Source organism: Microcaecilia unicolor, chromosome 7 (assembly GCF_901765095.1).
Source record: "Microcaecilia unicolor chromosome 7, aMicUni1.1, whole genome shotgun sequence".
Classification (NCBI taxonomy): Eukaryota; Metazoa; Chordata; class Amphibia; order Gymnophiona; family Siphonopidae; genus Microcaecilia; species Microcaecilia unicolor.
The window spans coordinates 298,093,177-298,120,727 of NC_044037.1; the positions used below are offsets into that span (position 1 = coordinate 298,093,177).

The window sequence follows — 27,551 nt, forward strand, 5'->3', positions numbered from 1 at the left end:
GATCAGCTCCAGGTCTCTCTCAGCCAATCCCAGCACATTTAACTATTACCAGTATCAGCTAAACTCGCTGTGATTAGCTGAGAGAGACCTGGAGGTAGGGATGTCCAAAAAGTTTTAATTTGTGTCCTCTCACGTCCCGATCCTGGAGGCGCAATCTGAAAACTGCTTAAGTGTCGCTTGCCTTTGTGCCAGGCTGAAAGAAAATAAAAATCAGCTTTTCTGGGCTGGAAGGCTCCTCCGTATCGTCAGGTTAGTTTTTATTCTCTTGCCTCTGAACTGTACATTAGCTTGTAGCCTGTAAAAAGAACGTCTTTTTAGAGGGAGTTTTTTTTATTGTTAAGGACGTCCATAAAGGACATCCTTGGCATGCGCAGAGCAGCCAGCATAACGCTTGGCTGCTCTGCGCATGCTCCACCGGCCGATTGGCCGACTGTTTAACGATGGAATAGAGAATGCAAGTGAGATACAACGAGCAGCTCATTTGCATTCCCTTTCCTTGATGCATTCCCGTTCCTTACCGATTCGCTAAGGGAATCGGTAAGGGAAGGGCTCTAACGATTGATTAGTGCATCTAGCCATAGGTGGCTTTTTATAAAATTGCCCCTCTATGTGAGTTTCAACACTGCCTGGGGTATGTGCACAAACAAACTAGATGCACAGACACATATCCTCTAATTCTGTGTGTACATTTTCATGCTCAGCATGCATAATTGTGTACATAGTTAATAGAATAATGGCACTTTTGCATGTAAATTAATTGTTAAAGTAGGTGTAATTGGTACTGAGTAATTGAAGTTAATTGGCACTAATTTGCAGTTATGCAAGTAACTGAACTTAGGCACTATTCTGTAACATTAGCGTCAAAATTTCATAGTGCATAACTGTGAATGGGGGTGTAGATGTGGGTGGGGCAGGGGCATGCCAAGCATTTAAACGCTCAGGGGAGAATTATTTTCCAGTGCTGATTGTTGAGCACCATTGATAGATTGAGGCTAAATGTTTTTCTATAAAGGATACACCCCTTTCATAAAATAGCGTTTAGCACTGATTCTCACACTTAACTTTGGGTGCCAGACTTAGATCTGCTGAAACCTGGTGTAAATGCTGGCACTCAAGTTGGGTGCTGAGACCGATTATTCTATAATGCTGTGCACAACTTTTCAGAATGTCCATGACCTGCATATGCCCCTCCCATAGCCACGCCCCCTTTGAATTGCATGCTGTGGGATTTAGGCAACAAATAAAAAAGGTGGGAATATAAGCCTGGCTATCCAAAGAATGGAACCAAATAATGTTTAAAAAAACGAAGTTTAATAATTTCCAAGTAAATAATGATGTAACAATGCATAAAAAATGACTCGACACAACGTTGTGTTTCGGCCAAACAGGCCTACATCAGGAGTCTATAAACATAAACAAACAATAAACAAATTATGCAAAAAAATAATGCCAACACAGCCCATTGATTTTGAATGGGCTGTGTCAGCGCTGGAGCGTGGCTTAGTAAACAAGGAGGTTAATACTCTATAATAGCACTTACACGTAAAGTTGCTGTTTTAGAATTTGCTTTGAGCGCACACACTTTAGTTCCTACTTTTATACACAGGTGTTACTAGGGGTGGAGAATAGGCAAAGCAGGTGATGGTTGGCACCTAGGCATGTACTTTATAAATTTTGTACATATGAACATCTTCTTTCCAACCCATAGATGCACACACCTTACTTGGAGCAGGTGAGAATTTGTGCACCTACTTTTCCTGGGGTAAACACAGCGTATGCACCTGTATGCCTTGTTAGCCTAGGCCCCCTTTAGTAAATTACCTTCTTCTTGTGAAATTTTGAGCCCGCACTGATCCCATCTTCAGGTGTGATTGAATGTGGTTTATTGTTTTTAATATATCGCCCTTCCTGTCAACAGGACAGGGCGGTTTACATTTCAAAGTATATCAGGTAGTAGAAAAGAATGGTATTGATGGAAAAGTTCAGGGTCAAGAAGAGAAGTGTGAATATGAGGTGTCAAATGAATCAAAAACAATCCACAGCCAGAGAGGCTTGGTCCATGTAGAAGGGTTTTGTTGGCATTTAGACATGTGAAAAGCTGTCGTGCGTGTGTTAAGGGCAATTTTAGAAAAGCTGCTACCTATACATGTGTAAATGTCAGGCTCATTTCAAAGGGGCAAGTTCTGGACGTGGTTTGGACTTTAATTTTTCTTGTTGCCCAGCGACATGACATATTTAACCTGTGCCAAACCAACTGCCAATTGAACATGGGCTTTAAAGGTAGATTTAGGAGAAATTGTGCTTGTTTTTAAGGGGTTTAAGCCCACCTTAGAAAGTGAAAAAAATATATTGAGTTGACTTCCCTTGGTTGTGCAGTTTTGCCAAATTCACATACAGGTAGCAAAATCTACCATTTATGTGTACAAAGCCTTGAGTGGTGATGCTTGATTTTTTTTTTTAATTAAAATAGTTTTTTCTGCTGTATGTGCTGCCATAATACACATTGTTATTTCAACCTTTAACCTTTTTAGCAAAGACTTTGTGTCCAGCTATTCATTAAGGCAGTGATTCTCGGCCCAATCCTCAGGACGCACCCAGCCAGTCCGATTTTCTGGATACCCCCAGTGAATATGCATGAGAGAGATTTGCATACACTGCTTCTTGTGTGTAAATCTCAATCATATTAATTGGGGGTCTCTGGAAAACCAGGCTGGCTGGGTGTGTCTGAGAAGCTCTGTTGATTAATGCCTGCACTAAAGTATGGTAACCCTCACAAATATTAATGCAGGTTAATGTGAATATTATTTCTAACAGGGCTGATTTGCTGACCAGAGTATAATTTATCATTCTAGTGATTCGGCCTCTTGAGTGGATTAAAGATTGTGAAAGTAGCCCTTTATGTGTAGGTTCGGTTCAAACCACATTAGTGAGGGGAGATCAAGCTTTAAAAAAAAATGTTTTTGTTATGACTACTTCAGCCCCTAGGGGCCTGGTATGGAGGGGAAGGGGAGATGCTGGCTGGGGTGAAGGTTGATTGGTACAGAGGGGAAAGGGAATGCTGGATTATGGGGTATGTCCTTGAGCCACTCTGGGAGAGGGGATGTAGGGCCTTGAGCTGTTTTAGGGGTAGTGAGAGGGGGTGAGGTTAGAACCCTAAGCTGCCACGGGGAGGAAAGGTTAGGGCCTTGTGCTTTTGGGGGAGAGGGAAAGGTTAGTGCCTTGAGCTGCCACAGCACATGGCTCAAGTTTCGCCTGTGATATTAGATATTCCTGGGCTGGCCCTGCGTTTTTTACAAAAGATTGTGACCATACACACTTTGGGGCTCATTTTCAAAGCACTTAGCCTTACAAAGTTCCATAGATTACAATGTAACTTTGTAAGTCTAAGTGCTTTGAAAATACGCATCCACGTATTCCAAAATATGCTTTTAAAAAATCAGAAATTTAATACATTGAGACAAAAGTGAAAGGAAGCCTCGAGATATAGGGAAAGCATTAGAATCAGAGATCTAGTATATTGCTGTTTTGAACATGTTATATTGCATTTGTGTTAAAGGGATTTCACACAGCTGAATGTGACTGTTTTCCTCTTTAAGATCCCTTTAGGTGAATTGGAAGCAGTGAAAGGAGTCCTGTTGGAATGTCATGATGGTGTTCCTTATTGCCCTGTCTGGTTCTCTTCACAGAGTGCGGTGGTTCTGTGCATGGATGTTGGTTTTTCGATGAGCAATGTTGTTCCCGGAGAAGAGTCTCCGCTTGAGTTGGCCAAGAAGGTGATGACACTGTTTGTTCAGCGACAGGTAATCATGGATAGGATGATCAAGGTTAAGAAACACTACACTGAAATGAACCCTTTACCCCAAACGCTGCTGGAGTAATTCCCTGCACTGACTTCAGTTTACCAACTATAGGACCTTTTCAGGGATTGAGGTAACAGGATATTACACATTTGCAGATGATATGCCATTCCTTTAGAGGAACATTGGCTGCCTGTGGTTTTTAGAATTTTGTTCAAGATAACTTCCTTACCTCTTCAGGAAAACCTACTTTTATGTCCTGCTACATTATTCCCCTTGTTCCTGCAAGGGCTGTTGGATCAAATTTTGTAATGTCTTCTCTCTTCGGTCTTTTCACTTGAACGTTGTTGAAAATGTAGTTTTTGCAGTAACTGCCCCAATGCTTTGTAATGGTTTCCAACTCTGACTCCTACTGATATTAGGCTTTAAATTTTTGTTCTGCATCTAAAGTACTGGTAAATATAACTTTAGATCCAGGACCAAATATATATTTACTAGTACTTTAGGACCCCCCCTCCCAATAATTAAAGTATAAAATGATAAATCTACCATATATTGTAACATTGTTTTTATTTTGAAGCTGAAGTCATTTGGTACGTTTTTACTAATTCTTGACTCTACCCAAAATTGCTTCCAACTCCGACTCCATAACCCTGCTTATACCATTTGCTGGGCGTTGGGATCGTGTGGCTTAATGGTGTGACAGCACAGTACTATTGTAATGAAATGTTAAGGAAAAATATTATTAGTGTGCTAAAAACCTGCCCCCCTGTTTACTAAGCCGCTGTAGCGGCTGCCGGTGCACTAATGCCGACAGGGTCCGTTCACTTTGAACGGGTTGTTGCGGCAGTTGCCACGCAGCAGTCGCTAGTGCAGCTTAGTAAACATGGGATCTGGTTTTTATATTTTATGGCTTTGTGTTTTTTTTTTTTTTTGTATTTTTAGTTTGTGTTTTGCACTGTTTTTATGGTACTGTTGTAAACTGCTCAGGTATTGACAGCGATGGCTGGTATATCAAGTGTTTAAACTTTAATCTGCTGTCATTGAGCATATCCTTCCTTTCAGGAATCCTCATGGTTTAGTACACAGGCCTGATTTAACACGAGCTACACTCTTGGCACTAAATTTACTAAATTGCACTGATGCCGTTAACATGCATTATTAGTAAATAGATCCCATTAATAGGACTGGTAAATATTGTGTGTTAATGCACGTTGAAAAATATATCCCTTAGTAAATAGGCACCATTGAAAATAATGGGTCTTCATTATATCAGTGTGTGTTGATAAACGTTAACGCATGCTGGTAAGTCTAGCCCTAAGCTTTGTAACCGTGTTTTCTAGTGATTCAGGCATTACCTTTTAAGACAATGACTAGGATACAGCAACCATTTGTATTAGAGCAGGAATAACTTCACAGATTTGCTCATATCTGAAGTTAGCCAGTGCTTGTAATTGCATAACCCATTGGTTCCCAAACTGTACGCAGCAGCACTCTGGTGCACCGCAGAGAATAGGGGTACTGCGGAATATTTTCCCCATCTCCCTTCTGCTGCCACCCAAGCTGCTACTGCTGCTTCTCTAGATGAGCATCAGTAGTGGTAAAGCAAGCTGCAGCCAACGTGGGGCTGGACTCTTTTGCACATGGCTGATGATCCTGCCCCCTCGGACATCACTTCCTGTTCGAGGAACAGCTGGCAGCCATGTGAATGAAGAGTCCTGCCTTATGGTGGCTGTAGCTTGCTTTGGCACTGCTGCTGATCCTTGAGAGAAGCAGCAGGGATCAGTGTGTGTGTGTGGGGGAAGGGGGGGACAGAGAGGAGGCAGACGCTGGATTGGAGGGAGAAAGAGAGAGGGGCGCATAGGCTGGATGTAAGTGGGAGGGCAGAGGCTGGATGGAAGGGGGGAGAGAGAGAGGGAGGGCAGAGGCTGGATGGAAGGGGGAGAGAGGGAGGGTAGAGGCTGGATGGAAGGGGGGAGAGAGAGGGAGGGCAGAGGCTGGATGGAAGGGGGGGAGAGAGAGGGAGGGCAGAGGCTGGGTGGAAGGAGGGAGGGAGGGCAGAGGCTGGGTGGAAGGAGGGGGGGAGGGCAGAGGCTGGGTGGAAGGGGGGAGAGAGGGAGGGCAGAGGCTGGATGGAAAGTGGGGATATTGGGAGGGCAGAGGCTGGATGGAAAGTGGGGAGAGTGGGAGGGCAGAGGCTGGATGGAAAGTGGGGAGAGAGGGAGGGCAGAGGCTGGATGGAAGTGGGGGGAGAGAGGGAGGGCATGCTTGGGAATGCAGGTGTCTGACTGAAGCATGCCACCGATTTGCTTGCTGTGCATGCAGCATGGAGCTCGGGCTCGTTCACTGCACCTGTTTTACTGATAAGGCTTTGGCACTTTGTACACATAAAATTTTAATTAATTTGCTGCAGGTTCGAGGTTGTTATTGCAAATATTTAGGGGGCTCACTTTTTTTAAGACACTGTACTGCCTAAAATACAGGGACAGAAGTTAAAGGAAGAAATAATGCATGAGATAGAAAAGTGAACTTGAGCAAGTGCAAGAGATAGAATAGCATGGTACTTAAAAGTACTGCTGGCTCGCTGTAACTCTCAGTCTGTGTGCTGATGTTTGCATTTTCATCTGTGTTCTGTATAAAAGTTTGATGTTGAACTAAACAATTGAATTAAAGAGATTGTAAATTGTAAATGCTTATGTTTATATGGAACCTCTCTTTAAGAAAATCAATAAAAATCTGATTTAAAAAGCCGTGGCAACCAGTCCTGTAATATCTCTTATTGATTGGTCTTCCTTTGCAGTGTTTCAGGATATTAACTTACTTTATATCAGACAGCCTGAGAGTCAGCAATAGGGCTTGTAGTAAGGTGTGTGGGGGAGGGTGGGGGGGAAACAGCTATACGAGGCTTACTGTGAACAATCATGATTGAGTTCAGTGCTTTGTTGAATAATATTTGTTACAACACCAGGAGCAGAAAAATATTTTGAAATCTTGCTTAAAATCTAAAACATTTAGGGGTCCTTTTACTAAGCCTCGTAAGTGTCTAAACACGCCCAACTTGCGCCAAAATTGAGTTATTGCCCAACTCCCACGTGGCTCTTGTGGTAATTTCTTTTTTGGCGTGTGTCCGATATTATTTTCGGACACGTGTAATGGACGTGCGCCAAGTGGCATTTGATGCGCGTAGGTCATTACCGCCCGAATTGTTCACCGCTAGGCCAATGACTGGTGGTAAGGTCTAAGACCCAAAATGGACATGCAGCAATTTTGATTTTGCCTCGCGTCCATTTTCAGCAAAAAAAAAAAAAGGCCCTTTTTTACAGGCGTGCTGAATAATGGATTGACGTGTGCCTAAAACCTGCGCCTACACTACCGCAAGCCATTTTTCAGCGCGCCTTTGTAAAAGGACCCCTTAGGAGCCAAAGCTGATAGGTTGCTTTCTATTGTTGCCATTTGTTTTTTCTTTGCTGTTTTTTATTTATTTATTGGCTTGGCTTTCATCTTCTCCTCCTTTCCAGTTAATTTTCCTTCTTTCATAGCGGTTTATGATATTCAGTTTCTAACCAATCAATAGAAAAAAATAGAAGAAGAGAAAAAGAATTACAATCCATGATTTATAGAAAAGAAGAATAGAAAAAGTTGTTGTCATTCTGTGTCCTCGACTGGTTTTGATGGCTCTAGAAACCTGGGGAACTCCTTGCTCTTAGACTTCAGAACCCATGGTGTGTGTGTTTGAGGAAATAAACACACAACACAGGTTAGAGTTATAAATAAGCCAACTTTAGGAGAGACTTGCATGCAGTTTTAAAAATTAAGCAGCTTTCCCAGATAAGTTTCTAAATCCATCTTTTAGCTGAGCAGCTTTTATTAGCAAATTTCAGAATACAAATTCATTCTTTGGCATGGCAACATAATTGTCAAGCAACACACTTTTCCCTTTCTCTGGCCCTGTCTGTTCCATCATTAGGTACACCATGGTGCTCATTTTTAAAGCACTTAGACTTACAAAGAGAGGCAGAAATGGAGACAGAAAGAGGAAAGCTGGACACAGGTCACCAGATCCTGTAAAATCAACCCCCCAACTCTATCTTCTGTTGAACTGAATAATCCGTTTGCAGCCCTGGAGGCCAAAGAGCTGAAAACATTTTCAGAACAGGAGGAAACAAAGATCAAAAAATTCCAAAGCCGCTGGAGCAATGGCCACCAAGAAACAAAAGTTAGTAGTCTTTGGTAATTCTCTTCTGAGGGCTACTGAGGCTGTCATCTGCTGACCAGACATGATGTCCAGGGAGATGTGCTGTCTGCTGGTGCAAAGATTTGAGCTATGCGGAAAGACTGCCTAGACTCATCAAGACTATCCTATGCTTCTCATCCTTGTTGGCACAAATGATACAGCTAGGTATTCTACTGAACTACAGCCATGTGACTTTATGGCTCTGGGTCAGATGTTAAAGCATGTAGGTAGTCAGGCGGTGCTCTCATCGATACTTCCTATTGAAGGTAAAGACCGAATGAGGGAAGCTTGCATCTTGGAGCTAAATGTGTGGCTGGGTGGATGTTGCCAGTGTGAGCGCTTTGGTTTCTTAGACCATGGGATGATTTTTCAAGATCTACTAAGCATTGATGGTGTCCATCCTTCATGGAAGGGATGAAGCATCTTCAGTAACAGACTGGCTCAAATACTAAAGAAGACTTTAAACTAAATCTGCTGCGGACGGGTGACAAAATCCCCAAAGTTAATTAGTAACCCCTAGGGAAGTAAGACATCAAATACCATTAACATCTGGAAAGCCTTGTATACCAATGCCCTTAGTATGGGAAACAAATTTATAGATCTAGAGGGTGCAATGACAGAAGCCAACTTGGATTTAGTGGCGGTCACGGAGAACCATGACTGGGATATAGTTATACCTGGCTATAATCTATTAAGGAAGAATAGGGTAGGAAAAAAAGTGGAAGGTGTGGCATTATATGTAAGGAATAATATTAAAGCGATTGAACTGCAGGACATATGGGGTAGGGAAGAAGCACTGTGGGTCAAACTGGTAAGAGGGAAAGGAAAATGTATTTACATTGGTGTGATATACAGGTCACCTTCACAGTCAGAAGAAATGGACAAAGACTTTTCAAGACATCCACAAGATAGCTAGGAAAGGGGAGGTACTACTGATAGGTGATTTTAATATGCCGGATGTTGACTGGGGCGCCCCTGCTGTGGGGTCATCTAGAAGCAAAGGGATCTTGGATTGTCAACAGGAAGAATTTTTTTCAGCAGCGAGTAATGGAACTGACGAGGGATGGAGCTGTTCTAGACCTGGTGCTTACAAACAGGGAGAATGTTTCTGATGTTATGGTGGGAGATCATTTGGCATCTAGTGATCACAGAATGATGTGGTTCAATATTAAAACAAAGTGAAATGGGAAATGATATACCGCCTTTCTGTGTTTTTTCAACTACATTCAAAGCAGTTTACCTATCATATACAGGCACAAGTTTTGTACCTGGGGCAATGGAGGGTTAAGTGACTTGCTCAAGAGTCACAAGGAGCTGCAGTGGGAATCGAACCCACTTCCCCAGGATCAAAATCTACTTCACTAACCACTAGGCTGTTCTTCCGGAGGAGAAGGCTTACTCAAGATTGAAGGTCCTAGATTAAAAAAAAAAAACTAACTTTGCTGAGATGGGGGAATTTCTAGAGGGTGCAATGACAGAAGTTGAAGGAAGTAAAACAGTGGTGGGCAAAAATCTCTTTTGGGAAGTATGAATGCCCCCTCAAATCACAAGTCAGGAACCTTGGAATACAGTTAGATTCAACACTTACTCTAGTTCCCCAAATCCAAGCAACCTTCATGAGCTGCTTCTACTGTTTGCAACAACTATGCTGCTTCTCTCCTTACATCGAGAAGGAAAATCTTATCCCAGTTGTGCATGCCATGATAACATCAAGACTGGATTACTGTAATACACTCTACAATGGTCTGACTACAAAGGGCCTGCACCAGCTCCAATTGATTCAGAATGCAGCAGCAAGACTTGTAGAAGGTTGCAAGCAATGTGACCACATCACACCATTTTTGCAAAAACTTCATTGGCTACCAGTACAATACAGGGCTAAATTTGTAAACTCTGTCTGATCTTCAAGGCCCTTAAAGGAAATGATCTCGAGAACTTTGAAGAACAGGATGACCCTTTACACACCTCCAAGGACACTAAGGTCCTCCCAAGGGGTATCCCTAACCACACTCTCTCCAAAAGACATTACACGATCTGATACCTGCAAGTGAGCATTCTCTGGAGTAGCCCCTACACTCTCTGGAATGCACTTCCTGAAAGGCTCTGCTTAGCACAAGACTATCTGTACTTCAGGAAGCAGGTGAAAGCTTGGCTCGTCAACCAGGCCTTTAATGGAAGGAGTAACTAACTTCTTAGTCTCGCTGTCGCTACACACACACGCACGCACGCACATACTGCAGCAGGACATATTTATTCTCTCCTACCCTGTGAGATAACATTTAATCATCTCTCTGACCTCATGTGCAACTTTCTTTAAATTAGTCACTTTATTTTCTAACTCCTCATACTCTGTTACCTATCAGTATGTTCCATCTTTGCTTATACCATACACTGTCTATTAAAATATTGTATACTATGCCATACTTTTTATTATTATTTGAATAATTTTACTGCTATAATTGTCTATTGCTTATGTTTGATTTATTCTTACTGTACACCACCTTGAGTGTATTCTTTGAAAAAGGTGGTAAATAAATCCTAATAAATAAATAAACAGGGCACCTAGGTAGGAAGTCCAGGGAGGCATCTGATTTGGGGGCTGTTTGGAAACAGAGATTCTTTTTGCTTTACTTTATAAGTGCATAACCCCTGGAATAACTTGTTTAAAAGCTCTTTTCTGGGTAAACCCTGATAACGAGATTTATGAAATTATGTCCTCAAGGTCTGTGTACTAAAATAGTCCTTTGTAGCTGCTGTTTGTGCAGATGGCTGGTTTGAGCTAATTTAACATGTGTGCATTTGAAAATCAAAATTTATTTGGTCAATTTTCCTCCTCCAACCAATGTCCCACTGCATCCCCAGCATTGCCTTTCTTTAATTCAGCTAAATAGTGTGTGTGTTGTGGAAGTCTCCATGGACTTTTAGCTTTTGCCTAAATACTGACACACCCTGACCCGCCCATGCCCCTCCTATGTTAACGTCCCCTTTGCTGTATAGAACTTCGGCTCTATTTATTTAAAATATTTATAGACTGCTCTATCCAGAAGTACCCGGCGGTTCACAACAATCCATTCATAATAAATAAATAATTAAAACAAACCAGACAGACTATATCAATACATACTACAAACATATATTATATCCTCATACAATCAGAACTGATCAAAAAGTCTGTCAAACCTTAGGAGGGGAAAACAGAACTTTCTATTCCCCAAATGCCTATAAAAAAAAAAGGGTTTATAGAATGGCACAAGTGCAGTTAAACGCAGAACTGCAAACTGGTGCCAGTTAAAGCCAATTCATGACCACTTAAACATTTAAGTTAGGCGCTATTCTATAACTTGCATATGCAATTCTATGTGCTAGTCACAAAACTGTGTTTCCAAGTTTATAGAATTAGGGGGCAAATGTTTATGTACTTCTCTGTACGTCTCATTTTATCTTTATGATGGTCCTGGGACAGAATATTATCTACAGAATCTGAGCATTCACTGCTTTGAGAGTCTTCAGGCTTTCAGGCAGTATATAAGACATTATACGTGTAAATTACCTTGAATTTTTTTTTTTTTTTGTAAAAGCAGTATAAAACGCTATATTGTGTGAAGTACTTTGTGACCATTTGTGGCCTCTGTGTGTGTCTTCCCGTCACTGTAGCTGTGTGTTTGTATTCCCCTGCAGGTGTTTGCTGAGAGCAAGGATGAGATAGCGGTGGTTCTGTTTGGCACTGATGGTACGGACAATGCCCTGGGCAGTGGAAATCAGTATCAGAACATCACCGTGCACAGACACCTGATGATGCCGGACTTCGATCTTTTGGAAGACATTGAAACTGCGATCACGGCAGGTTCTCAGCAAGCTGACTGTATCCTTTCTGACTCTGGTTTACAAGTTGTCTAAGAGTTTATTGCGCTAGAAGCAAGAATTAATGTTACCGATGTGTTTTTTTATTTTTATCTAGCCTTCTCCAGTCCTTGTGCTTCAAGCTCATTTCAACTTACTTGACCCCCCCCCCCCCCCCCAATTTTCTATCATGTTGATGAAAATCAACAGGCATTCATTTCCAGAAGACGGGTAGCTTTTCATTTTTAATCTCTCTGATGTTTTGCCCTTGGCAGCAAAGATGTTCTGGAGTTAGGCCCTGGGCTGTGGTTCTTCTTTGAACCTGTCTGCATTGCCTGCATGGAGCAGCTCTCCTAGCTGGCCTTTAGGATGGGGCTAAGTCTGGGAATAGTCTACCGTACAGTAGTTTGGTTGAGCTGCAAAGGTTTTAGTAATTGGCTCCGGAGAGGTTCCTGGTCATGTAAATAGCTTGTCTGTGGCTAACTGTGAATATTCAGTGGTGTTGAGTATTCGCGGTTAGCGCCTTGTAGGTGTTCCAGGGGCAGAGTTGGCACTTAGGTTGTTAAGGTTGCCAAAAGTAGTAAAAACCACACTCGACCACATGAATTTCCGGAAAGCACTAAAAACAGAACTGTTCAGAAGGGCATACCCCACCGACCCAACATAAAAAACCTGGACATCTGCGACACAACTTAACCAAAGATCATAACGGACTTATCCTAACTCTTCCTTTCCCTCTCTAAGTTCTCCCCAATTGTCTTTATGTGAGTGAGTATCTCACTCTACCATAATATTCCCTTGGTATTGAATTGCAACTTGTATTTGTTCCTACCGAAATCGGTTAACGTTGATTACGTACCATGTAAGCCACATTGAGCCTGCAAAAAGGTGGGAAAATGTGGTATACAAATGCAACAAATAAATATAAATAAATACTCAGCCCTTAACTGCATAAGATAACTCTATAAATTGGACTGCATAAAAAGGAGTCCTCTCTAAAGTGGTTAAAGGATGAATATTGCGCTTAATCGCATAAGTTTTAGCGACCAGCCTACAAGTGGATATTCAGTGCCAGTGCCCAGATGTGGCCCGGCATTGTATATATGAGAATAAGCTGACAGCGAACATAAAAAAGCTGTCTTCCGCTTGCTGAATATCAGCGCCATTTCTTTCCAGTCTTACTGGTCTGAGTCTTGACTTTGAGATTGTTTGCAGTGTTCATTCAGGTAAATGGCTCCTTAAGTACACACTGTTTCAAGTTGGAGGGAACTCCAGAAGAATTCCTCTGTATTTGTATTTAACCTCTTTATTGAAATTTCCATCATCATAATACAAATACACTGAATTATTTTCCAATTGAGAGCATCAATTAATTATATACCCAAGAACCTTTTGACTTATTTAACTTACATTTTACAGAATCCCCAGAACCCTCTTCTCTCTCTCTCTCTCTCTTCCTCTGTCCTGTCCTGTCCTGTCCCACCCCACCCACCATCCAAATCCTCCCCCAGAAGGCCTCTATTTAATATTTATCTTTGGTTTTTCCATAATATGAGATCAGGATGTTCACTTTTAATCCACTGAATTTAAAGTGCATCTTTTTGCTATTGAGCAGGTTGTCTTTAACAGGATATGCTGATGTGAAATTTTCTCTCTTTGTGTGTGTGTTTGTGTGGAGGGGGTGGATCTGAAGATAGCCCCCCCCCCCACCTCGCTTCTTTGCACCTCCATTTCATCTGGAGCCAGTTCTAATATCTGTCACCATGAGCTTTCATTCTCAGTTGTCAATGAATTTGTCCCCATTTCACCTGTCTCAGTCTTGGTCTCCAGATGACCCAGGAAGCAGAAGGATGTTCACTGGGAACTGAACCAGGGTCCCTTTACATAGCAATGTACAGCCTGGTTCAGTCTTGAGCATTTTTTTTTCAGCTCTTGATCACAGGTTTATTTTGGAGTAAATAGCTTTATAAAAGCTTTATTACCTGAATTGGGCTTCTAGCACTGCTGAACTGTGTGAGTTTACTTGCTCATCTGGAGTCTGTTGTTCAAAAGAAGCCTGGTATCTTAAACGTAGGCTCCTAAGTTAGGGTCATGTTTACTAAAGAGCATTAAGTTGTTGCACTTAACATGGGTTTACACATAATTAATCTGTGTTAAGTGCATCACCTTTCCGGTAACTGTTAGAGTGGTGTCCAGCATTTCTTCTGCAGTTTCCACAAGGACGTGTTCCCTAACATGCCTGATATCAGGCTCTGTGAACACAAATACACCTAACACTAGGTATGGAGGTGGCATTGTGAAGCAGCTTTAATTGCACCTTTGCCAGTTAACAGACCACACCTAATCTTCATCCTCTGCCCAGTATCCTTTTTAGGTATTTTAATGTGTGTGAGCTGTTAGTGTACGCTACTACTAATCATTTCTATAGCACTACTAGACATACACAGCACTGTACACATTATATGCAAGTACTTTCTCTGTCCCTAGAGGGTTCACAATAAGTTTTTGTACCTCGGGCAATGGAGGGTTAAGTGACTTGCCCAAGGTCACCAGGACCTGCAGTTAAGCGCCTAAAAGGCTCATTTTCAAAACATATAGACTTACAAAGTTACATATGTTACTATGGAGCTTTGTAAGTCTATATGCTTTGAAAATGAGCACCTAAATTTCTTTTAAGGTTAGCCTCCTGTTTTTTAAGTTTCAACATGTTTGTTTTTTATTGCTCACTGTTTTAAACCCTTCTGTGCAGTTTTAGTGGTGTATGCATTTTAAAAAATATTATTTATTTAAAAATTTCTATTCTGCCTATAACTAAGTGGAGTACATAAAACATACATGATAAATACATCAGACAGCCAAAACTCTGTTCATATTTAGTCCAGTGCAAACTTGTCAACCCCCAAGCTTTAACAAACAGGTGTGTTTTCAAACCTTTTCCAAACTGGTCCATGCTCTGGCATAGCCTCAAATGTCCAGGCAGTCCATTCCATACCTGTGGTCCAGGAATCAAAAATGCTGCAACCCGTGTTACAGCATAATTCACAACATTAATTTTATCATTTACCACCAACTTAGAAGAATCAGAGCGTAAGGCCCTTGGTGGACAATACACGGAAGTCACCTGTTTAAAATATCATGGGATTAATGATGAATACAGCATGTGATGGATTAACCATGCAATCTTATATTGCACACGAGATGCAATCAGTAACCAATGCAAATATTTAAGCACTGGTGACACATGCTTAAACTGTGGGATTCCAGCCAGTAACCTAGCTGCTACATTCTGGATAGTTTGCAATGCTTGCATCTTTGACTTATTGATTTCCAGGTAAAGTGCATTGCAAAAAATCTATCTGAGAAAGCACCAGACCCTGGACCACTGACCTAAAATCACACCCAGATAACGTTGGTTTCAACCTTATCAATAAATGAAGTTGAAAAAATGAAGATTTCACAACATTCAAAATTTGATCCTGCATAGACAGCCTAGTACCTAAAATCACACCCAACACACGCATTTTATACCTCACAGGTAATTCAATCTCACTCACCTTCACAGTTTGACACTGAAACAAAGCCTCACAGCATATTACATGGTGAGAGATGCCGGCTGTCAGACATTGGGAAGTGAAGTGATTTGTTCCAGGTCAAGGCTGCATTGTGATTCCTAGTTCTGAGCTTTTGTCGCTGCCTCTAATATCTCCTGACACACTTCCATCGTGAAGGAAACAGATTAAAATGACAGCACAATCTCTGGTGAAGTCCTTAACTTCCTTAGTCCTGGACGCTCTTATAGTCTGCATGGATTTACTGCAGAAGGAGACCCTGTAAGTAATTTAGTGATTTCCATTTTCTTGGAGGTTGAAGGATAAGTTATGTTAGAATACTAAAAGCATTTCTTAGATTTTCACTGTATAAGTCTAGGTCGGGGTCATCAGCCTTTTGTGGATGAGAAGCAAAAAAGCAGTAACATCAGTGTGACAGCACAGTCTATTGGCTGTGAGGGGGGTGTCGTTTCCCTTGAAGTAATCCGGTTCCCCAGGGGTATGAGGAGGCATCTCTTACTGAGAAACGGCTAACCCTGTGGCAAAACCTTGACAGTTTGCTGGTACTCCATTCACCTTACCTTTACAGTCCTTGTGATCGTTTTCAAAATGTGTGAGACTCTGGCTGGGTGAATGCCATTGCTGGTGCCCTGCTAAACCATTACATTGATGAGAGCATTGGTCACAGCTGTGCTCTGAGAAGACAGGGGTAGACATAAGTCACACAGAGGCTCATCGCATGATACATAGTTCCAGTACATTTTTTTCTAGTGAAAAAGGTGCCGGTACTCAAATGCTGGGCCACCCTTCAGGGGTGAGGTGATCACTGAGGGACCCACCCCACAATAGCCAGGCCCCCTGCAACCAGTCACAGAATCTATGACAAGGCGGAATTGGTGTGTAGACCCTGAACTCTTTCATTAAAACTTGGGTTTCATTAAAACATGGGTCAATTTTAGCAGACAATGGAAAAGGTGCCGGTACTCCAGTACCCCCTCAAAAAAAGCCCTGCATAGTTCTGTCTGTCCCCTGCCTACCACACTGTTTTCTATTTTTATTCTGTTTATTGACTTCCCTGTTGGGTAATTTTGTCTTCATTATATTTTAAACTACTTTGATATCTGCAAGGAAAGACAATATAGCAAGTAAATAAAATTGAACTAAAACTTTCTGATTGTTCAGGGATTTTGTTCACATCTTGTCCTTGATTTGCAAGTCATATTGAATATTATATCCACATTCAGCCTGCATCCACTATTGCCTTCCTCAAGCATATTTAAAAGGAATACGCTTTTGTCTCCACTCTGTCCCTTCTGCTGCAGCCTACAGCTGGCAGAAAAGACACAAGACAATATGCTTTCAACTTTGTAATCACGTCCGCAGAAGGTTTGTGGTTCTCTGCAGATTGTCACAGACCCACGGGGCTCTTGTTCTGAACGCTTTCCAAGCTGTAAAATATATTTCCACATTTCCTACTATTCCAGGACATTTGGGAATACTCATGTCCATTAACCAGCAGGTGGAGATAGAAACCAGAACTGAGCTGCTCCGTATCTACCCAGTCAGCCAGCCCAGTTCTGCAGTATTTTCTACTTCCAGCAGGTAGGTAGATAGGCTATTTGGCCTCTGGATCTGGAATATGGGCTCCTGGTCCGGTTGGTAAGCTGGTCTCCACTAGAGCCCGTCCGGTTTCTGCAGATACAGATTCATATCTAATGGTGCCAGATCCCTGTCTCTGGTGCCCGTGAGGGATTTTCCCTTTCTGAGCCCTCTCTTCTTTCTCTCTGCCTCACAGCCTGTACAGCAGCTTAAAAAAAAAAAAAAAAAAAGCGAGAACACAAGGGGACATTGCGATGAAAGATCTGCAAGACATGAAGCTCGAACAGGCCTTGAAACAGAGGTTTGACATGGCGGCTCTGGGTCTCCAGGCTGGCGGTTTGCTCCTTCTTTGTGGCATGAGCCTGTTTACAGTGGCATCAGCAGGCCAGGGCGCTGGAAGGTGCCAGGGCTGTGCAGATGGAGGTGGGCCTGGAGTATTTGGTGGACACCATGTATGACATATTGCGGGCATTTGCCAAGGGCTTGTCATTGGTGGTCAGCACTGGGACAAGTTGGAGTTCTCCTGCCCGGTCGCACCTCTCTCTTTACAGTCCCCATGTTGGGGAAAGGCCAAGGCGGCACAGGTTTTAGATACAGTTGACTCTTTGTTGATGTTTCGGACCATCATGCCAGTGCTGCCAGTGGATCAAGGACTGGGGAGGTATTCCATCTACTTTGTGGTACCAAAGAAGGAGGATGTTCTAAGATCTGTGTTTGACCACAAAAGAATGAACTGCTGCCTCCACACCTACTTTTGCATGGAGACGCTTCGGTTGGTGATCGCAGTGGTGCAAGTGGGGGGAGTTCCTCACAGCACTCAACCTCAAGGAAGCATATCTGCATATTCCCATTTAACCTCCGCATCAGCAGTTCTTGCATTTTGCAGGCAGAGTATAATAATTCACCTTTTTCACTCCTGTCGCCCAAGGGAATAAAAAGATTTGGTTGGTGTGGAGCAAGATTGCACTAGAGGCAGACGTGTGCGTCTGAGCTTCTCGCCCTCTGAGACTGTCCTGCAGTTTGGGCACCTCTCCCTGTGTCTTATCATGGGGGAGAGAAAGGTGAAAGCTAGGAGAGTCCCCCCAAGGTGGAGGCCTTACTCAGAAGCAAGCCACCTTGGAGAGGTTTGGAGTTTGGCCACAGGAGGTCTTTGTGCATACCTTAATTGGGTCTTTTGAAACAGCTTCAGACCGCAGCATGGACGGAGCATCATTCAGCCCTCCCTAAAATACTGCACCTCCTAGACCCAGAAGTGTTTTGGCAGCTGCGGGAATGCTGGGGTTGGAGACGCTGAAAGGGCTGCCCAAACTTCTGGTGTTGAAGGGGGGGACCAGTTGCTGACTCTTCCCCAATGGTGTCATCTTCTGAGGCAAGGCAGAGTGGAATACAGCCCCTCTCTTCACTCAAGGAAACTCCCTTCTTGGGCCCTGGAGAATGGAAGAAACCTGTAATTGTGACACTGGAGTCTTTATGGGATGCCATTTCAGGTGTACAGACTTCTCTCCTTCAAGTCTCTGCTTCCTTCTGTAATGAGGTACAATTGAAAGAAAATTGCTTGGTCCGGTCTAAGGACTTTGGGCAACAAGCTACCAGAGTGAGGTGGTTAGGGATTGCTTTTGAACATCCCACATGTCCTGCAATAGTGGGAAGAAACGTAATGGAAGGAGCCCACTCGTGATTCTGTGAATAGAGCCAGAGAATTCTATTTCATCGCTGCTTTAGAATGTTCCTGTGTAAGGGGAGTGCAGAACCATGCCTGGGCTGGGCAATGTTTATTTGTGGTTTAAATTGTTTAAAGTTGTTGTATAGGTTCTGTGTCTTGGCTCCTACTGCTTGCTTATGTAAATACTGAAGAACTGGGCTGGCTGACTGGATATCTATGGAGCAACTCAGTTCTGGGTTTCTATCTTCGCCTGTTGGTTGATGGACATGACTTCCCACACGTCCTGGAATAGTGTGAAGAGCTAACGTAAAGAAAATTATCAGGTAAGACCTAATTTCTCTTGGTTAATAGCATAGGGTAGAATAAGACTTCGGAAAGCAGAACATCTTAAGATGGATCAAAGTTACTTCCCATACAATTACAGTAGAGAAAATACTTTCACTTGGTTCTGGGCTATTTTTGTGAAATACTGAGAACCCCAGAGAAGATGTTCTTTAGTCAAGGTCTGGCTGTACTTGGTTGTAATTGCTCATTGCTGGAGCCTCTTTTGCTTGGCTGCAGGGGGAAGAAGTTTGAAAGACTGCATATTGCAGTGTTCACAGACCTCAGCAGCCCCTTCAGCATGGACCAGCTGGACATTATCATAGCAAACCTGAAGAGAACTGGCATCTCTCTGCAATTCTTGTAAGTAGAGCTGGGCACCTGCTGCTGATCACTTCCACTCATCAGTCCACCAAGGTCAGAGCAAGGCAGGGTCTCAAAGAAAGTGGTACAAAATTTGTTTTAATTCATAGATGATGTTGGTACTGTATGGCCAGGGTTTGGAAAGGAATCAAAAAAATGAGCTAGAAGTATGAGTAGTAACATTGTGAATAATATTAGCCAGAGATCTGAAAGGAGTACTTTGAGCTTGTTAGCACAAGAAAACAGCTAGTCTGCAGTATGCTCTGGACGTGGCACTTGCTGACAGAGTACTGAACACCTTGAAAAGTGAGGAACTTTCTAAGGAAATTGGGTGAGGAGCTGCAGGGGAGTACTGTTTGGGTAAGGAGCTGCAGGTCTGCGGGGAGAGGGGCCACAGGGAGTTGGTGTACTGTTTGGGTAAGGAGCTGCAGGTCTGCGGGGAGACGGGCCACAGGGAGTTGGCGTACTGTTTGGGTAAGGAGCTGCAGGTCTGCGGGGAGACGGGCCACAGGGAGTTGGCGTACTGTTTGGGTAAGGAGCTGCAGGTCTGCGGGGAGAGGGGCCACAGGGAGTTGGAGTACTGTTTGGGTAAGGAGCTGCAGGTCTGCGGGGAGACTGGCCACAGGGAGTTGGCGTACTGTTTGGGTAAGGAGCTGCAGGTCTGCGGGGAGGGGCCACAGGGAGTTGGCGTACTGTTTGGGTAAGGAGCTGCAGGTCTGCGGGGAGACGGGCCACAGGGAGTTGGCGTACTGTTTGGGTAAGGAGCTGCAGGTCTGCGGGGAGAGGGGCCACAGGGAGTTGGAGTACTGTTTGGGTAAGGAGCTGCAGGTCTGCGGGGAGGGGCCACAGGGAGTTGGCGTACTGTTTGGGTAAGGAGCTGCAGGTCTGCGGGGAGGGGCCACAGGGAGTTGGCGTACTGTTTGGGTAAGGAGCTGCAGGTCTGCGGGGAGAGGGGCCACAGGGAGTTGGCGTACTGTTTGGGTAAGGAGCTGCAGGTCTGCGGGGAGAGGGGCCACAGGGAGTTGGAGTACTGTTTGGGTAAGGAGCTGCAGGTCTGCGGGGAGACTGGCCACAGGGAGTTGGCGTACTGTTTGGGTAAGGAGCTGCAGGTCTGCGGGGAGGGGCCACAGGGAGTTGGCGTACTGTTTGGGTAAGGAGCTGCAGGCTTGCAGGGAGGGGCCACAGGGAGTTGGAGTACTGTTTGGGTGCCATTGTACATAGGCCTAAGTTCTGAAGTAGCATTTTTATTTGGCTAAATATAATTTGAACAAAATTCTGGCTATATTGTAATTGTATTTGAGAGGATACTATCACAAGCACCGGGGCTTCTTTCACCTGGTCAACAGAAACTGAAACTGAACCACACCCTGATCTGAAAGTGCCCATCACTCTTGGTCTTTCTGTAAATCAATGACTTAAATAGACACAATCCAACAGAAGACACTTTTCAGAATAACTGAACTTGTTGAGGTTGAAATTGTTCTATAATTTAAACTCTCTTTAAAGTCTGGAGTGTTATAAGTTGATGAGTGATACTTTGCTTATTTTCCTAGCTTGCCCTTTCCACTGGACAGTGATGATGATGGAGGAGGAAGTGGAGAGCAGAATGGTGGCGGTGGTGATTGGTCCTACAAAGATGAATACAAAGGCTGCCTTCCTGGAAAAGGTCTGACGGTGCAGCAGAGAGACGGGATCCAGATGGTGAAAAAGATCATGATGACTTTGGATGAAGAAGGAGAACTGGATGAAGTTTACACGTTCAGGTAATGGACTTCTCCTTAGTCCCTTTGAAGTAACTGCTGCTGTCGTATCTCTCTTCCTTGGGATTTGGGGAATTTATTCTAAGGGGTAGGGTGGGAGTAATTTAAGAGCAGAGAGAGTGATAAAGGCAAAATTCCTTTCTTCTGTCATCGATGAACTCTCTAGGGTCTAAGAAACTGAAAGATTTTCAAAATGTGCTGCTTGGGTTCTGGATGTATCCGTGCTCTCTGATTGCTAAGTTAGAACCACTTATCCTTCCAGTTGGCTTGTTTTGCTGTCTAGGATGATACTTGGGCAAATTTTTCATATCTGTATTTGCCCCACTCAGTGACTCAATTGGGCAGTGATTATGTCATTGTCTCATGGCGTCATGGCTGATCCATTCTCACCAAGCAGTAATTCTCAAAGAGGACAGTTTGAATTAGATACACCTGATGTGTAGGGCGAAGAGCAGGAACACATGGAACATCTCTGTTCTATAAGGCAGTGTTGAGTAGGGTCAGGTTATTATTTTTTTTCTAATTGAAAGTCACAGCAGTTATCCATATGACCTCAGATAGGTATAGAAATGGTTTCTCATTGGAGAAGGCTCAGCAGGAAACACAACCTTTTGCAGAAGACCTTAAAAAAAGTAGCATGGGCTGGTATGTTCTCTTCAGGGTTTGAAAGATGGTGGAGCCAGGCTATGTTCTATTACTATGTGTTTCCATTCCTTGATGCATAACCTGAAATAAGTCCCCTTTTGAATTACCCAGTTCCTAATGCTCTGTCGGCTTCCTGTTTGTTCTGTTAGGGAAAGCCTGACTCGTCTATCCATCTTTAAGAAGATTGAAAGGAGACCCATGCCTTGGCCATGTTTACTAACCATAGGAACAAATCTGTCCATCAAGATTGTGGGCTACAAGGCAGTAAGTTTATGAGCTTTGTCCCTTCAAGAAAGTTAATCAGAAAGTCTGGGGATAGGTTGTACTTGCTATCTATTTTGGTTGACCCTGCAACTAGGTAGATTGTGGCCAGCTCTGGAGTAATAGGCAAGGGTGCAGCTCTGTAACTGAGAAAGGTGGGAATGAGAAAAGTAAAATAAGCTCTGAAGTCAGGAAATGGATTTAAGACCTTCTGTTTAGCAGTTTTGATGGATAAAACAGAGGGAGGCTATTCTCATCAGCAACTAGAGGAGAGGAAGTGTGATGGCCAAGTCCTTAAATAATCCCCTGTCTTTTTTTGGATCTGAGGTCACAGAAGAGAATGTGAAGAAGACCTGGGCCATTGTAGATGCCAAAACCCAGAGGAAGGAAGATGTCCAGAAGGAAACTGTTTATTGCTTGAATGATGACAATGAAACGGAGGTGTCAAAAGATGATACCATTCAAGGTATGACTGCAGGTTCTTGCTTTGTGGCAAGCACAATTAAAGAAGGTGTCTGAGAGGTGAAAATAAGATTTTGCTCAGTAGTAGGTCAAGGTGAGGTACATTCAGGTACACCAGGCATTTCTCTGTCTCTGAAGGGCTCACAATCTTAATTTTATACCTGAGGCAATGGGGGGTTAAGTGGCTTGTCCAAGATCACAAGGAGCAGCGGTGGGGGATTTGAACCGGCCACCTCAGGATGTCAAGACACAACTTAAGCACAACAATTACTACTACTACTACTACTACTACTACTATTTAACATTTCTAAAGCGCTACAAAGTGTACGCAGCGCTGTACAAACACAGAAGAAAGACAGTCCCTGCTCAAACAGCTTACAATCTAATAGACAAAAAGTAAAGCATTTAAATTTAAAGTATTTAAGCAGTCAAGCACAAGAGAACAGTCACAGAAGGACCGAAGATGTATATGCAAACATTTAAAACTGGAAATAAAACAAGCTTATAACTTCTACTACAATTAATTGAGAAGTTAAGTAAGAACCAGCTTGGTTTCCAAAATGTGACAGATCTAGTCCATCCCATGGTATAGAAACTAGCATCTGCAGGCAAACCATCTCTGTGCAGGCACTGCACTTTAGTAGCTGATATTCCATCACACTACTGTTCATCTCAGTTCACTCTGCGTTGCTCCTGTGTAGAAGAATTTGCATGGCACTGCAGTCGGCTCCCTCTCTCCTTAGCCACTCTTCCCATCTGGAAGTCATGTGTGGTAGCTTAAATAGGTTCGTTGGTGCATCTGTATTTCCAGTCCAGCGTTTGTAATGTTTCGATGGCAGCTTCCCTCAGGGTGACTGGAGAATTCTTCCCTTGCGCTCCAAAACTTAAGCCAAGTGGAAAAGTCCAGCAATAGCGCACTCACTCTTCTCTGTTTACCAACTGTATCCTTCCTCTCTCTTTGCCTTTTTAGAGTAGTAGACGAGAGGTCCGCAAAAATTTCAATAGGGTAGATGTCCTATTCCACCGCACCCAACTTTCTCGCAGCCGCAACGATTTTCTCTTTAATATTGAAGTACTGAAAACATATGATTATATCCTTAGGTTCATTAGAACTAGGTCTGCCTAGTGCTGTATGCGCCCTGTCTATTTTAATCTCATCCTCCTTGACTGACACCGCCGCTTGTGCAAAAATATGTTTCAATATTTTAGTAACTGTCTCAGTACAGTCCAAATATTCTGGCTGTTTCGGGATTCCCCGGAATCGCAAGTTGCATCTACAGCTCCTGTTCTCCACATCATCTATCTTGTCCCAAAGCTCACCAATCTGCCCAGAGCATTCCTCCATGTGGTTTTCCACCTCCTCCAGTCGGATGCCCAACTCCTGAATATCTGCTCAGAGTTCTGTGCCCAATGTGGCAATCTCTGTTCGTGTTGCTGCCATATTCGTCTTCAGCTCGAACCATCCACGGAGTTCTTCCTTTGTAAAAGACCTTCTTGTAACTTGTGGAATATCTCCAGCTTCATGCCATTTTGCATAGTTCAAAATCTGGGTTTAGGCCCTCTTACAGTACAGAAAACTGTGCTTACCATCCTCTTAGCTAACTTTAGGAGAGAATTAAGTTTTTTATTTAAATTATTATTATTTAAATTATTTAAAGGAGGGAATTAAATAAATAAAATAAATATTCTTGACTATTACGGAATTTGTAGAGTTGTCCTGAAATGCTTTTCTGGTTTCTTAAAATCTAGATTGTATCAAGTCAATCAATCAGGTGTACTTTCTTCCACGGTCTCCTGGCTGTGGGGTCCCTCAGGGTTCCACTCTTTCCCCCATCTTGTTTAACATCATGATGATACCTCTTGGTCATCTTTTAGAAAAACATGGTCTTTCGACATACATATATGCTGATGATGTCACCATTTATATCCCATTCTCTAAGGAATTGACTTGACATAACTCACAAGGTTAGTCTAGGGATAAAACTTATGGAATCATGGGCTTCTAATTTCAAACTAAAACTTAATACGGATAAAACTTAAGTTTCTAATTATAACTAACCCTTACCATCCTAAGAACAAAACCTATTCCCTTGAGTCATCGATGAAAATCTTGGGAGTCACAATAGATCGTTTCCTCACCCTTGAAAACCAAGTCTCTGAGTTCACCACATAAGTACATATGCATTGCCACACTGGAACAGACCAAAGGTCCATCAAACCGAGCGTCCTGTTTCCAACAGTGGCCAATCCAGGTCACAAATACCTGGCAAGATCTCAAAAAAAGCTCAATACATTTTATGCTGCTTATCCCAGAAATAAGCAATGGATTTTCCCTAAGTCCATTTTAATAATGGTCCATGGATGTTTCCTTTAGGAAGCTGTCTAAACCTTTTTAAAACCCTGCTAAGCTAACTGCCTTTACCACATTCTCTGGCAACGAATTTCAGAGTTTAATTACACGTTGAGTGAAGAAAAGTTTTCTCCGATTCTTTCATTCACTTTGGAAGCTAAAGAGATTGAGGTCATTTTTCTCTAAATCTGTCTTTCGTACTTTGGTTCAATCCCTGGTCCTCACCAAATTCGACTATTGCAATTCCAGCTACGCTGGACTTAAAGGTGGTCTTCTTAAAAAATTACAAGCAGCTCAAAATACTGCTGCTCGTCTTATATGTAGATCTCCTCGCTTCGCCAAAGCCACTCCTCTTTTATATGAGCTACATTGGTTACCAATAAGAGATAAAATATCTTTCAAATTATGCGTTTTCATTCACCAAATTCTGTTTGGTCAAGCCCCATCATATATGAATAATCTTATTGAATTACCTCCTTGTAATGCTGCTTCATCATCTAGAGAATAGCTTGTCTTACATTTCCCTATCTGTAAGAATGTGATATATAAAACAATTCCCTCTGCTAATTTCTCCTATAAAGTCACCAAAATTTGGAATTCTCTTCCTAAATCAATCAAGTTTACAGATGATTGCCTAACTTTTAGAAGTCTTTTAAAAACACATTTCTTCAGTCTGTCCTCTTCACTCTACTGAAACTACACTTACCAAAGTCTCTAATGACCTGCTACTGGCTAAATCCAGAGGTCTCTATTCTATCCTTATCCTTCTTGACCTATCTGCTGCTTTGGACACTGTTGACCATACCATTCTCCTAGATACGCTATCCTCGATTGGATTCCAGGGCCCTGTTCTTTCCTGGTTCTCCTCATACCTCTCACTTCGCACTTTCAGTGTTCACTCTGGCGGTTCCTCTTCAACTTCCATCCCGCTTTCAGTTGGTGTCCCCCAGGGTTCTGTCCTTGGACCCCTCCTTTTCTCCATCTATACCTCTTCTTTTGGTACCCTAATTTCATCCCATGGCTTTCAATACCATCTTTATGCAGATGACTGTCAGATCTACATCTCCACCCCTGAAATCTCAACCGTAATCCAGGACAAAATTTCATCCTGCTTGTCTGACATTGCTGCTTGGGTGTCTCAATGCCATCTGAAGCTAAACATGACTAAAACTGAACTTCTCATTTTCCCCCTAAACCCACCTCCCCTCTTCCCCCATTCTCTAGCTCTGTTAATGGCTCTCACATCCTCCCTGTCTCCTCGGCTCGTAACCTTGGAGTCATCTTTGATTCCTTTCTCTCCTTCTCTGCGCATATTCAACAGATCGCCAAAACCTGTCGTTTCTTTATCTACAACATTAGCAAAATTTGCCCCTTCCTTTCTGAATACGCTACCAAAACCCTTATCCAAACCCTTGTCACCTCTCGCTTGGATTATTGCAGTTTACTTCTCACTGGTTTTCCACTCAGCCATCTTTCTCCTCTCCAGTCTTTCCAAAATTCTGCAGCACGACTTATTTTCCGCCAAAATCGTTATACCCACACTAGCCCACTCCTTAAGTCACTTCACTGGCTCCCTGTCCGCTTCCGCATACAGTTCAAACTTCTCTTACTGACCTTTAAATGCATCCATTCTGCAGCCGCCATTACCTCTCCACTCATCTCTCCCTACATTCCTCCCCGTGAACTCCACTCACTGGACAAATCTCTTTTGTCGTCCCCCTTCTCCTCCACTGCTAACTCCAGGCTTCGTTCCTTTTCCCTCGCGGCACCTTATGCCTGGAATAGACTTCCTGAGCCTGTACGTCTAGCTCCATCTCTACCTGTCTTCAAATCTATGAAAACCCACCTTTTCACCACTGCTTTTGGCTCCTAGCCACTTCTCAATTGCCCTCCCCTTGTTCCTTCTCACCCAGTACTTCCCTCGCCCTTAATTCTCTTGTCTGTATTTTTAGATTGTAAGCTCTTTTTGAGCAGGGACTGTCTCTCTCTGTGTCAGGTGTTCAGCGCTGCGTGCATCTGGTAGCATTTTAACAAATGCTAATAATCCTATATAATAAAAAGCACCTCCAACATTCTGAAGCTGACTGTGTGGCACTGTGGCAGTGTAGGGTTCGTAAGTCTGTAGGGCGTTTATTTGCTTGGCAACTATGCAGCATTCTGTTTCCTCAACATGAGGGCGGGGACGTTGAGGAAACAGAATGCTGCATAGTTGCCAAGCAAATAAACGCGACGTCACAGGAACGAAGAACCAATCAGACAGAACGGAACTTGGAGGAGGGGGAAGTGGAGTGGATTGAATCTCTAACAAAGAATCATATACAGGGAGGTACGAACATCAGTGGAGGCAAGTGCACAGAACGGAAGGGAAGACAAACATTTACTCACTTTGTCACTCACACACACACACATCACACTCAATCACTCCGTGTATCTCTCTCTTACACTGTCTGTAAAACACACTGTCACTCTCAGTCTCTCACATGGGCAACTGTATGTTGCATTCTCACCAGTAAGGAGCTCTTCTGATATGATAAACTGATTGAAGGGCCTGAACAAGGAAAACTTTTACCACATTGTAACACAGTTTACACAAAAAATATTGTATATAAAGAAATCTTACACATGTAAACAACAATTATATTCAGAATACAACCGTGGAAACATTGCTAGCGCCCGTTTCATTGCGTTAAGAAACGGGCCTTTTTTAC

General features: G+C 43.0%; 1 protein-coding gene across 1 annotated transcript in view; it reads left to right on the forward strand.

Moving 5' to 3' along the window:
* The window catches only part of XRCC5 (X-ray repair cross complementing 5), a 177,494-nt gene that overhangs the window by 7,559 nt on the left and 142,384 nt on the right, over window positions 1-27,551 (forward strand). Inside the window, exons 2-8 of the mRNA XM_030209911.1 lie at window positions 3,687-3,800; window positions 11,710-11,893; window positions 15,653-15,701; window positions 19,243-19,365; window positions 20,919-21,128; window positions 21,920-22,034; window positions 22,359-22,497. Of these exons, the coding sequence (XP_030065771.1) occupies window positions 3,687-3,800; window positions 11,710-11,893; window positions 15,653-15,701; window positions 19,243-19,365; window positions 20,919-21,128; window positions 21,920-22,034; window positions 22,359-22,497 (934 nt within the window). The remainder of the gene's footprint in view (window positions 1-3,686; window positions 3,801-11,709; window positions 11,894-15,652; window positions 15,702-19,242; window positions 19,366-20,918; window positions 21,129-21,919; window positions 22,035-22,358; window positions 22,498-27,551) is intronic.